This window comes from Bos indicus, chromosome 17, assembly GCF_029378745.1.
Source record: "Bos indicus isolate NIAB-ARS_2022 breed Sahiwal x Tharparkar chromosome 17, NIAB-ARS_B.indTharparkar_mat_pri_1.0, whole genome shotgun sequence".
Classification (NCBI taxonomy): domain Eukaryota; kingdom Metazoa; phylum Chordata; class Mammalia; order Artiodactyla; family Bovidae; genus Bos; species Bos indicus.
Genome location: NC_091776.1, coordinates 44,129,192 through 44,141,745, shown reverse-complemented (window position 1 = coordinate 44,141,745; position 12,554 = coordinate 44,129,192). Strand labels below are relative to the sequence as shown.

Here is a 12,554-nt window from a genome sequence, read left to right as displayed (position 1 = left end):
AACCTCCATGGAGCAGACAGGGCTGGAGGCTGAGTTCCATCAAATGGCCAGGGATTTAATCAATCACACCTACACAGTGAACACCCAGTAAAAACTCTGGATATTTCTGCCTCAGGTTAGCTTTCTGGCTGGTAATCAGACATAGGCCAGGAGGATGATGTATCCTGATTCCACAGGGAGAGGGCACAGCAGCTCTCTGTTTGGGACCCTGCCAGACCTCACTCTGTGTCTCTTCATTTGGCTGGTCCTAATTTGTGGCCTTGTAATAAAACTAGTTTTAGGTATAGCACTTTCCTAAGTCTTGTGAACTGTTCCATCGAACCTGAGGGGGTCATAGGAACCCCCCAAATTTGCAGCCAGTTGGACAGAAGTGTTGTGTGTGGCCTGAGGACTCTCGAACTTACAGCTATCAACTAAAGTGAAGGCACTCTTGTTGGGGATGGTGCTCTCACTCTGCAGAGTCTGTGCTAATTCCAGGTGGCTGGTGTCAGAAGTGAGCACCTGTGATGTGCTATGTAGTGGACAGTGCAGGCCTGGGTGTTCCTAATGAGACAAGGGTGTTCCTAATGCTACCTCTAGTCTACAAAGTACTGCAGGAGGTCAGAACAATACAATGCGAGGAACAAGTATAAATATTGAAAACAACATGTAAAACTGTCATAGATGGCATGACTGCATAAAGAAAATCCAAAAGACCCTACAACAATTAGAATTAGTTCATTGTGGACATTCTTCTTGGATATCACATCAAAACTAATCAACTGGTCTCACAAAAATGAGCTGCAATGTAGAATCTTCATTCATATTGGTAAACTTTTCACACGGTCACATTAAAATCTACTGTTTTATCTTGCTTCTTAAATGGATCATTTACTCATTTATGATTTTACAAATCATGCATTGGCCATGTGGAAAACTGGTTTCCTGAGTTTAAAACTCACAAAAAAAATGGCTTTACTAGTTAATTTTATAAACATTTAATGCTGAAGTAATTCCAATTTTGCTAAACTCTTATATAATGTGGAAGAAACTTTTGATAAACTTTTTGACACCTGCATGATCTTGATAACAAAACTCAATAGGGATACTGCTAAGAAGGGAAAAGCAAAGGCCAAGTTACACATGAACACTGATTTGAAAATCCTAAACAACATCACCAAAGTACTATACTGAACAAAATATAAAGAGGAAAATATATCAAAAATAAGCTGGAGTTTATCCCCCAAATTCAAGGTTGATTTAATATTTAAAAAATAATAATTGATATTTACTATATTAATAGATTAAGGAAAAACATATCATCATCTCAGTAGATACAGATAAAACATATCTGTAAGTGGAAGAATGTACATCACAGGAGCTACAAATAACAGAAAAATCTAACAGCTTTAAAAAAGCACATTTATGTTTTTCAAAAAGAAGGACTAGATTTCATAAGGGAGAATATAAAAGTATGAAAAAGAACAAACAGATGAAACAACACACCAAAAATTGAAAAGTAATCAACATTTATTTGTTATAGAAAGTCTTAGCAAACTAGGAAGTCAGTGGAATTTCTTTTTATTAAAAAAAAAGTATTGCTGATATTTTTATAAACATGGAAATCTAACCAAATCTAAAGAAAAATGATTAGTTAGTTTAAATGGGCTTATGAAGTTCCTGAATACCAAGACAATATGCAAAAATCTAGTATATTTCTATGTTTTGGCCATACTTTAAAATTATAACAAAATTTTATGATAACTAAATTTTAAGCTACTAATTGTAGGGCAGAAGATGTACAAACTGAGCCTTGATGTAGTTTGTGGTACTAGAGAACAGCATTCTAGTTAGTAAATAAGAAAAATGTTACAAGGAGGGTGTTATCGTTTTGCAGCTTCTAATGAAATGATCCATACAAGCAGTGATCATTTAAAGCCATAGCAAGACAAAGAGAGACCTGTGGGCATCGTGCAACTCCTGAAAGAAGTACCACAACAACTTCTGAAGCATTCTTGCCAAGAAGTCACACTTGAACCTGATCAAACCTCAGCGTGGAACTTGCTGTGATGATGGAAACGTTCTTTACCTGTGCTACCCAGTTCATGGCTGTCCAATCTGTGGCTACTAAGCACTTGAGAGGGGACAACTGTGACAAAAGGATTTAACTGAATTAACTTAAGTTCAGTCGTATGTGGCTGGTGGCTTCAGTACTGGACAGCACATCTCTGAATCTACCAATTTACAGGAAACCCGGGTGACAACACACCAGTAACAGCATGGGGATGTATTACCCACCACATCACTTATTCAGAGCCTTCAGATAGTGAGAAACTACAGATCAATGGCCTGGTCTCTTCAACACATGATTTGGATAGAAAAAAATACGCAGTGTCAAGATTAAGAGACAGATTAACTGCACTGTATGAACTTTACTTGAGTCTGACGCAAACAAATGACAATTTTTATGAGACTAATGGAAACTTGATAATGGCTGGATTTGATGATATTAAGAAGCTGCCTTCAGGGACTTCCCTGATGGTCCAGTGGTTAAGAATCTGCCTTGCAATGCAGGGGACAAGGTTTGAGTCCTGGTTTGGGAACTAAGACCCTACATACTGTGCAGTAACTAAGGCCATACAACGCAACTACTGAGCCCATGTGCCACAACCAGAAAGTCTGTGCACTGCAATGAAAGATCCTGAAAAAATGCAGGAAGAACCTACATGCCACAACTAAACACCGACACAGCCAAATAGATAAACTTTTTTTTTTAAAGCTTTGAAAAAAATAAACTGAGGAAATTGAATGTATATTTCTTGAAAAAGAAGAAGCTGTCTACATTGAAGAGCTTGCAAATGCAATGAATCTCAGAAACAAATGAAAGTGAAAGAAGCAAAACACAAATGAGCATGCACAACAGCAGACAAAACCAACTGCAGTGTTAGCGGATAAACACTTAGGAGTAAAACTAAACAGACAAGCCAGGAAATGGTTACAGAAGCTAGAGTCCTGGTTCCCTCTGTCAGGAAGAAGCTGTGATTGGGATTGAAACTGTGATTTCAATTTCTTGAAATGAAATGGTGGTTTCATGGGTATTCATTTGATAACACATTAAGCTGCACTTTAATATTTTATGAACTTTTCTCCATGTGAATTCTGCTTCACAACTAAAGAGGTAAATAAATAAATAATTATGGTGATTAAGTTCGGCTTTGGCATACTACCCTTGGGTCACATTCTGTGGAAAACCATGAAAAATGGCTACAATACTCTTGTATTTATTACAATGTTTCTCCTGAGGACATTACCACTATATCATTTATTTAAAGGCTTCCCCAGGGAGTGACCAATAAATACTTACTTTCCATGAAGAATTTTGCTTTTTCATTTAGATAGTACAATGCATATGTTTATTACACTTGTCAAGAATTTGAGAAGTTTATAGCTCATTCAATAATTATGTAGGACACTAAGGCTTATAAAAATCGAAACTTTAAGAACTTCTCAAGGCCCTATAGTTATTGCATCACTGCTTTATTTTGTCCCAGTTTGGATCTTCCATTCTGAGGGTATCTTCCCCTGACTTCTTAACAATGTAATATTTCGTTTTTCACTCTTACATACTCCTTCTAATCCCCTGGAAAAATAATGAGGAATAAACACAAACTCACCTGTAACATGGTCATTTCTGCAGCCTGTGTGAGATGGTCAGCAAGTCTGAGTTTTGTTCAGTCCTGTGGCCTCTGCTTCTACCCTGAAGCTCTGGAGTGAGGTCTTTAACACCAGGAATGAATTTCTCTGCTGGGAATGCCTTTCTTGTCTCACACGAGCAGGCTTATTTGTGGGGAACCAGGATCTGTGAACCTGGGGACCAATGCACTTCAATTGGTATATTCATAGTGCACCTAAAATCCCTTCCTTTCTTGCTGGGAAATAGGAATTGATAATCATCTAATGCCAGAGTGTCTTTTCTGTATAACTGACACAGGACTACCAGGGATAGAAATAGAATGTGATACAAAAGAATGGCAGAAGTGCATGTCTCTGCACACAGATAAAGATTACTCAGCAGAAGTAATCCTGAGATTCAGTTAATGTCCACTGAGGACACTGAGGGACAGTGCTGGGAAGGACAAGGCAGCTTTGTGTTACATAGACTTTTGGAAAGCTTATAGATCTAAGTTTTAATCAACTTTTTCCTTTTCCTGGCTTTGTGACTTTGGGTAAGAACAAATAGAAAACTAAGGTTTAAAATCTATAACCTTCCTAATTTATGTCTGCCAATCATATCAATTTCTAAAGGAAGTATGTTAAATTCAGATTGGCCAGTTTTTCCTTGTACTTCTGTTGATGTTTTGATTATATGCTTAAAGTTATGTTGTTTGAAGCACAGAGATTATATATTTCTGGAGAATTAATCTTTAGTTGCTATGTAATGCCATGGGGATTCTGAGGAATAAATGAGATATTAAAGGGAAAGTGACTAGTTTCTGGCAATAACAATAGCTCTCACATCTGAGTGTTTTCAGTATATAAGACAAAATACTAAACACTTTATAACAACCCTCACAGACAACCCAAAAGGCATTTGACAAAAAAGCATTAAAAATCTCCATTTTATAGAACAAAAAATGAAACTTAGAGTGTGCCAATGACTGCACAACTATTAAGTATCAGCAATGAATGCTATTCTCTTTTTTGCTATGTTCAGGGTTGTTGACATTTAGTTGCTTAGTCGTGTCTGACTCTTTTTCAAACTCCATGGACTATAGCCCTCCAGGCTCCTCTGTCCGTTGGATTTCCCAGACGAGAATACTAGAGTAGGTTGCCATTTCCTTCCCCAGGGATCTTCCTGACCCAGGGATCAAACCTGCGTCTCCTCAATTGTCAGGTGGATTCTTTTATGACTGAACCACCTGGGAAGTCCTACATTCAAGATATTTACTTCCAAAATCATACAGTTATTGTGTGTATTCATGTACAGATATGTTCACACACTCACCCTACATCTCAGAATTAGCTCTTATTTCCATGCACACATTCTGTCACCTTAGTTCCACAGAAACACAAATGAAGAACAGCCTGCTCATCCCTATGACACACTAAAGCAGCACTTCAAACACCAGCCTCTTCCCTTTCATGTCTTCCTGTGATTCAGCCCTTGGTATCAACTCAGAAATACATATTGAAGTTCTTTCCAGTTACACAAGAAATGATTCCTTTACATACCCTAAATTGTGAAAATATATTCATTTTAGAACTGGAACTGGCACACATAAGAACTAAACAAAGAGAGTCATAATTATTACAGAAGTAAAATATGATGACAAAACTTAGAAATGTATATAAACTAAATAAGAAAAATTTCTTTCTTGTGACCAAACATAACCACTCTTAAGAGGTGGTATAAACAATCTGGATATTTTTAACAAAAATATAAGGTCACATTTAAAAACTGTTTTTGCTTTCTTCCCACTATGCAAACCATCTTTCCAGGTCAACAGACATAGTACTGTAATATCAACAGCTTCTTATTTAAACAAATAAAAAGGTAGAAAAAAAATATGTATATCAGGAAAAAATACATAAAATATAGAAATATACATGACAAGAAATGTATACAGTTCATAGGCTAAAGCAAACTAAAACCACCGATGGGGACTATAAAAACAGACTTCCTCACACACAAATTGGTCTTTCTAGGACAGAAAAACTTCATAATTCAGCCCTGAATGATTTATATTTTTAGTCAATTCCAATCACAATCTCAAAAAAAATTTTTTTAACAAGCAATTCTAAAGTTCACCTGGAAGAAAAAAAGGTACAGGAACAGCTTTGGACATTTTTGGGAAACACAAGATAATGAGTGTAAATAGGTCCATGTAATATTAACATATATTGTAAAATTATATTAAAAAAAGTATTTCATACTGTCTCCACAAAAGATTTACAGCTAAATAAACCATAACAGCCCCAATATGTAAATCTCTCACGCAATAAATGTGGCACTTCACACCCAAAGTAAAACCCGATTACTTAATGAATAGGAGAAGTGATTAACACTTGAAAGAAAATAAAGCCAGATATCTATCTCATATATTACAACAAACTACAGTTGACCCTTGAACAATTTGAGGGTTAGGGACACTAACCCACCTCACCACCCATGCATTCAAAAATCCTCAAATAATATTATAGTCAGCCCTCTATATCCAAGGTTCATATCTGCAGATTCAACCAACCTCTGATCATACAGTACTGTGGTATTTATTGAAAAAAAACTGCATATAAGTGGACCCACGCATTTCATACCCCTATTTTTCAAGGGTCAACTGTACTTTCAGAGGGATCAGAACTTAAAATAATGAAAACCATGATAGTGCCTAAAGAAAACACAAGTGAGTATTTGTGTAGTTTGGGGGAAAATGTCCCTACACATGCTACAAAGGCAAAAGTAAAAAAATGTTACTTAAAAGCCAATAGATTTAACCATTAAAAAAAAGTAATAACCTCTGTGTGGTTCAAGAAAAGTCAATCATAATACAAACATACACACATACCCCAGACAAGGATGATACACCTCTAGTAAATAAATAGGTCATTTCCTTTGTGTTACACTTTCACTTTATTTCATGGAATAAAAATTAAGCAGGCAGCCAAATTCACAATGTGATCTTTAAATTTCCTTTGTCAGAAACTACTTGGCAAAGTTTAGTTGGGTTTCAGAGAAAATTTATCAAGAGTAGAGAGAAATGTTGAAATGAGGCATAAGAATCTGAGGTGGAAAAAGTGTGATAAGCCATCAGTGTGGTAGTTTTTAAAAATTTGATATTAACTGCTCAGCACAATAGATTCGACCTTATTTTCATTTAATTTATACAAATGTTTTTGCAGGTTGGCTCTTGAGAGAGCTCTCCCTGAGTGCTCTTCCCCTTGACTTCCATGTATTCCTTCAGCAAATGGAAGCCTACCCCCTCCGCTATAGAATTTGACCCTTTTAACTTCATGGGTTTGAGTTTACCTCAGCAGTTTCCTGCACAGCACTGCAGTTCTCCCCATGACATGCTCACGTTCACCTGCAGGAGGAAGGGGCACCTTCATCATCATCCCAAAGTTCCCACTCAGCATCAAGTCCTGTGGAATTACAAGGGAAAAAGAACAACGAAAAGTGACATTTACTCACACCTATCATGTGCCAGGCTTCCCTGGTGGCTCAGTGGTGAAGAACTTGCCTGCCAATGCAGGAGACACAGGTGGGATCCCTGGGTTGGGAAGATCCCCTAGAGAAGGAAATGGCAACCCACTCCAGTAATCTTGCCTAGGAAATCTTGAGGACAGAGAAGCCTTGCCCACCTGCAGTCCATGTGGTCCCCAAAGAGTCAGACACAATGTAGCAACTAAACAACTATGTGCCAGATATTCTATATACCACGCTGTCTTTTTCGATGCATTCAGCATTCATTACAGAAGTAATACTGCACAAAAGTTCATGTGCCCCAAACAGATGATATATGCAAGAATGGTAGATTGGGGCCACTGGTTCCATGCAGTCTACCCCAGGGCCTGTGACCAAAGATCCACAGCAGCAGTAGAAAGAGGGATGGGCAAATGTCTTGGGCGTCCCTGTTTATATTCCCAGTATATGCATGATAGAGTCCCCTGTCCAGGGATGATGGCAGCAGGGCAGACTAAGGAGAAAAATAAGAGAAAGAAAAGATTTCAGGGGCAAGTTGAAAGAACTCCCCCGGAAAGGTCAAACTCCCCACTTGGGACAAAAAATATCCCACTTGGGATCGTAAGGGCTTTAAGCAGGATATGCAGCATATTCCCAATTTTGTTGTTTTTTTCTTAAAGGGAACAAATAAGGTTATTAACAATATACACACATTTATTGACTAAAAGATGTACAAAACGTTAGCAGTGACTATTTTCTGTTGATGGGATCATGAATGATTTTCATTTGAATCTGTTTATCAATACTCTAAACTGACGACAGTGAACATATTTTAAAATCCTTAATCCAAGAAAACAGGCAAGCAAAGTAGTTTCAGTCCAGCACCATGTGGTTGAAATAAACAGTAAGGAATCAATAAGTAATCAATAAAATAATGTGTTTTAATGACTGCAAAAAGCTTCCAAGCTAGGGAAGAAAAGGTCATTTCTTGCCACTCCCTCGGTTTCAGATGAAAAGCCTGAGACCCAGGAACTGTGAGTTGACTGTTTCAAGTGGCAGTTGTGGGTCAAAGTCAGAGACAAGGCTTGAGGCCAACGCTGTCCTCACCGCATTAGCAACTGTCAAAGTTGTCTGGCTTTTTTGTTAGTAGAGACGCCTCGGAAAAAATCCTACTGATAAAAGCAGAGGCAAGCTGGGTGGAGCCGGGATGGAGGCGAACAATCGGGTCGCCCCGCGTACACGCCCAGGGTGCCCCCACGACTGGCCGTGTGTCCCGAAGGTCGCGCGCGGCCGGGCACGCGCGTGGGAGACACCACCTGTACGAGCCGGTCTGGAAGGAAACGTCAAGATGCTCAGCACTGGCCGCGGCGGAGGAAGGGCCTCCCCCCACTGCTAAAGCCCACCGGTGCCTACCGCAACCCAGCCACTGAGATCCAGGCCGAAATGCGGACGCCCACTTGCAGCCCTGGCACGACCCCCAACCCGGCCCCCACGAGCCCTCTCAGCCCCCGCCGCCCGCCCCACAGGGATCCAGCCCCGGAACCTGCAAAAAATGCCTCGGACCACGGACGCGCCGGACGGGGACCTGGACCCAAGTGACCGCCCCGCCCCCGGGCTTTGCGCGACCCGGGCAGATCCGCGGGATTCCCGACGGCCTGGAGCCTAGCTGGGGAACAGCGCGCGCACGAGCACGCGGACACTTGCACAGTGGCCTCTCGCGTGGTGGCGAAGGACAAAGAGAGGGTCCAAGCCGGCTGCAGAGGGTTGCGCGTGCGCGCGGGAAAGGCCCTGCCGAACTACACTTCCCAGGAGGCCCTGGGACACGCAGCGTCAGGAGTCGCTGGAACGCGGGTCGGTCTTGGAGAAAACAGAAAAATAATTGTAACACATTTATGGAAAACAGATAATAAAGCACAAAAAAAGCGAAGTTAATCTATAACTCAAGTGCAGTGGGGTAGGTTATAATTTTCACTATTTTTTTTTTTTTTTTTAAAGAGAGTAAAAGGCAGGATGAAAAAAGAAAATGCAGAGCCACAGACACTTAAGAGATTGAGAATCCACTCTGTATTAATAAATTCTAAATTCTTTATGGTTCTCAAGGAGTAGATGTGTCAGATTTGATCCGAGAAACGAGAAAACCTGGACGTGAATAAAAATGAAGACAGTATCAGGGAATCTGTGCCGAAAAGTATCCATTATTGCGTTTCCAATGAATTCTTTCAAACATCCAGTGATCAGAGAACTCTTATATTTAAATAGTTTTAGAGGAATTAGAAGAAGGAGAAGTTTCTATTTATTAAATAGCATAAAGGTACCAAAATGGACAAATCATGATTTAAAAGGAAGCACAGACAGAACTTGATTATTGCTGCCCATGCAAAAATACTGAGAAGTTATCAACAGATAATTTTTTGTAGGATATTTTGTTAATATTTTGTAGAAATAGAAATATTTTCGTAGACTGGAAACCAAGTGGATTCTATTCTAGAAATATAAGGGTAATCAGGGTATATATTAACATAAGTAAATAAGTTAAAGGGAAAAACTGATATTACCTCCACGAGATGAAAAAAATGTTTAACTGAAAAAATACATTATAGGTTTTAAAATATAAATTAAAAAAATTGTTTCCTAATTTAGCCTAATTGAAAAAATATCCATTTCAACTATTAAACCACTATGCTGCTTAAAGGTGGAATATCATTAGGAGTTAGGAACAAGGGATCCATACTCAGGATTCAGATTTTTTTTTTAACCAGGCTAATACTGGTAATTTCCTGGTGCTCCAGTGATTAGAACTCCTTGCTTCCACTGCAGGGAGCTCGGGTTTGATCCCTGGTGGGGGAACTAACCAAGATCCCACAAGCCTGAGTGGCATTGGGAGCAACAGAGTCTTAATCACTGGACAGCCAGGGAAGTACCCCCTACCATGCTGTTCTGAAGAGAAAACTATTCGAACTAATAAATGAATTCAGTATAATTGCAGTAGAAGATTGTAGATATCCTTTATCACCTTAAAAGGAAGTTACTTTCCATTTTGAATTTGTTAAGGACTTGGTCCTGAAGAATGGCTGGAATATATTGAATATTTTTCTTTAGCTGTATAGGTAAATAAATATGTATTTTATAATAACCTATTTCTGCTTTAAGATTAATAAACTTCAATATTAAATTATCTTGTGTTGGGAGCCGCTTTAGGCATTACTGACAAAATGGAGGCACAGCCCCAACTCCCTCTCCTTGTCCCGCAGGCATGGACCCGGGATGAAGGAGTTAGGCCTTGTGATCCTGACTTGTTTTTTCCTCCCCACAGCTGAGTTGACTGAAAAGAATATTAAGGTGCTTATTGTTCTTGAGAGGAGCATGAGAAGGCACAAAGCCTTCTGCAGCTGTGCTCAGAGAATAATTCATAAAGTTAATCTTTGACATTCGTTCAAGGACCTTTACAAAAGAGTGTTCCAGGATGAGCACGTAGGCCGCAGCTTGAGGCTATGGGAGGGATTGCTATCTGAAACCTATTTGTGAGGGAAATGTTTATGGCAAAGGAGTTTGCTGAATTTAGGGCTTAGGAATAATTAAAATAGTTAGAAGCTAAAGATTTAAGGAATGTTGTAATGTTAGCATATTTTACTATAGCTTCTAGAGATTAGGAATTTTGGAGATATTAGTGGTTAGAAGCCTTTTAGAGAAAGTGAGCTCAGGATACTAGGGGCAAACAGGATTTAGAAAGATAAGAAATAAACTGAGGAATGTGGTATGCAGCTCAGACATTAGCATGAGTTACTATGTATTCACAAGGACACATGAGAAGTAGATAAGAGAATTGCTGAGGCAGGAACTCCTTTTGAGGGGCAACAATGATTTATGGAGACAACAAATCTGGGTCAGGGGGAACTGAAAATGTCAAACCTCTGACCTGATGCTTTTGTAAAAGTATAAAAGAGAATCTTAAGCTTGAAATAAATATGCAGTCTAAGAAAACTGAGAGGCTGCTTCGTTTCTCGCCGACACCGCCCATCCCTTCAGGCCGATTCCCTGGCTGCTGGAGCTGGACTCTGGCAATCTTGAACATATTATTTACTTATAAAGTTGAACAATACTGTCCTTTTTTGTGTTGGTCCAGTTGTCGTTCAGTTGCTATGTCCAACTCTTTGTGACCCTATGGATTGCAGCATACCAGGCTCTTCTGTCCTCCCTCCAGTATCTCCTGCAGTTTGCTCAAATTCATGTCCATTGAGTCAGTGATGGCATGCAAACATGTCATCCTATGCCACCCTCTTAAATCTTTCCCATCATTAGAGCTTTTTTCCCCAGTGAATTGGCTCTTATTGGAGCTTCAGACTCAGCATCAGTCCTTCCAATGAATATTCAGGGTTGATTTCCTTTAGGATTGACTGGTTTGATCTTACTGAAGTCCAAGGGACTCTCAGGAGCCTTCTCCAGTGCCACAGTTAGAAAGCATCAATTCTTCGCTGTTCAGCCTTCTTTATGGTCCAACTCTCACATTCGTACATGATGACTGGGAAAACCATAGCTTTGACTAATGAACCTTTGTCAGGAAAGTGATGTCTTTGCTTTTTAATATGCTGTCTAGGTTTGTCATGGCTTTCCTTCCAAGGAGCAAACATCTTTTAATTTCATGGCACCTGTCACCATCCACACTGACTTTGCAGCCCAAGAAAATAAAATATGTCACTGCTTCCACTTTTTCTCCATCTATTTGCTCTGAAGTGATGGGACTGTATGCTATGATCTTAGTTTTTTGAATGTTGAGTTTCAAGCCACCTTTTTTATTCTCCTCTTTCACCAAGAGGCTCTTTAGTTTCTCTTCACTTTCTGCCATTAGAGTGGTATCATCTGCACATCTGAGGTTGTCTATACTTCTTCCAGCAATCTTGATTCCAGCTTGTGATTCATCCAGCCCAGCATTTTGCATGATGTACTCTGCATGTGTGTGTGCTCAGTCGCTCAGTTGTGTCCAACTCTTTGTGACCCCATGAACTGTAGCCTACCAGACTCCTCTGTCCATGGGATTTTCCAGGCAAGAATACTGGTTTGGGTTGCCATTTCCTTCTCCAGTGAGTACTCTGCCTCTAAGTTAAACAGGCACGGTGGCAATACACAGCCTTGTCATACTCCTTTCCCAAACTGGCATCAGTTTTTTCATGTCTGATTCTAACTGGTCCAGTTACTCTTCTACATAATAGATCATGTCACAATTTAGTGGCTTATTATATCTCACACTTTCCCGGGTCAGAAATTCAAGATAACCTCAGCTAGGCAATTTTTGTCTTAGGATCTTTCATGTGATTGCAATTAGTTGATAGCTGGAGCTAGACCAGCAGGTGCTGTAACACTTGGGGTGGTGTAGGCATCTCTCACTCTTCCAGTAGTCTCA

At 39.5% G+C, this 12,554-nt stretch overlaps 1 protein-coding gene across 9 annotated transcripts in view; it reads right to left on the bottom strand.

Moving 5' to 3' along the window:
• The window catches only part of LOC109571051 (zinc finger protein 26), a 70,830-nt gene that overhangs the window by 19,061 nt on the left and 39,215 nt on the right, over window positions 1–12,554 (bottom strand). The window contains exons 1-3 of one of the 9 annotated variants that reach the window (XM_070769230.1): window positions 8,700–8,938; window positions 7,004–8,486; window positions 3,654–3,846 (exon numbers count right to left, since the gene is read on the bottom strand). The exons of 1 other annotated variant lie outside the window; for it this stretch is intronic. Coding sequence is in view for 1 of the 8 variants with exons in the window: in XM_019977186.2 (XP_019832745.2) it covers window positions 3,654–3,668 (15 nt within the window). In the remaining 7 variants the exon portion in view is untranslated. Of the gene's footprint in view, window positions 1–3,653; window positions 3,847–7,003; window positions 8,648–8,699; window positions 8,939–12,554 lie in introns of those variants that run through there. 7 more of the 9 variants (XM_070769231.1, XM_070769232.1, XM_070769233.1 and 4 more) reach the window with 7 other exon arrangements.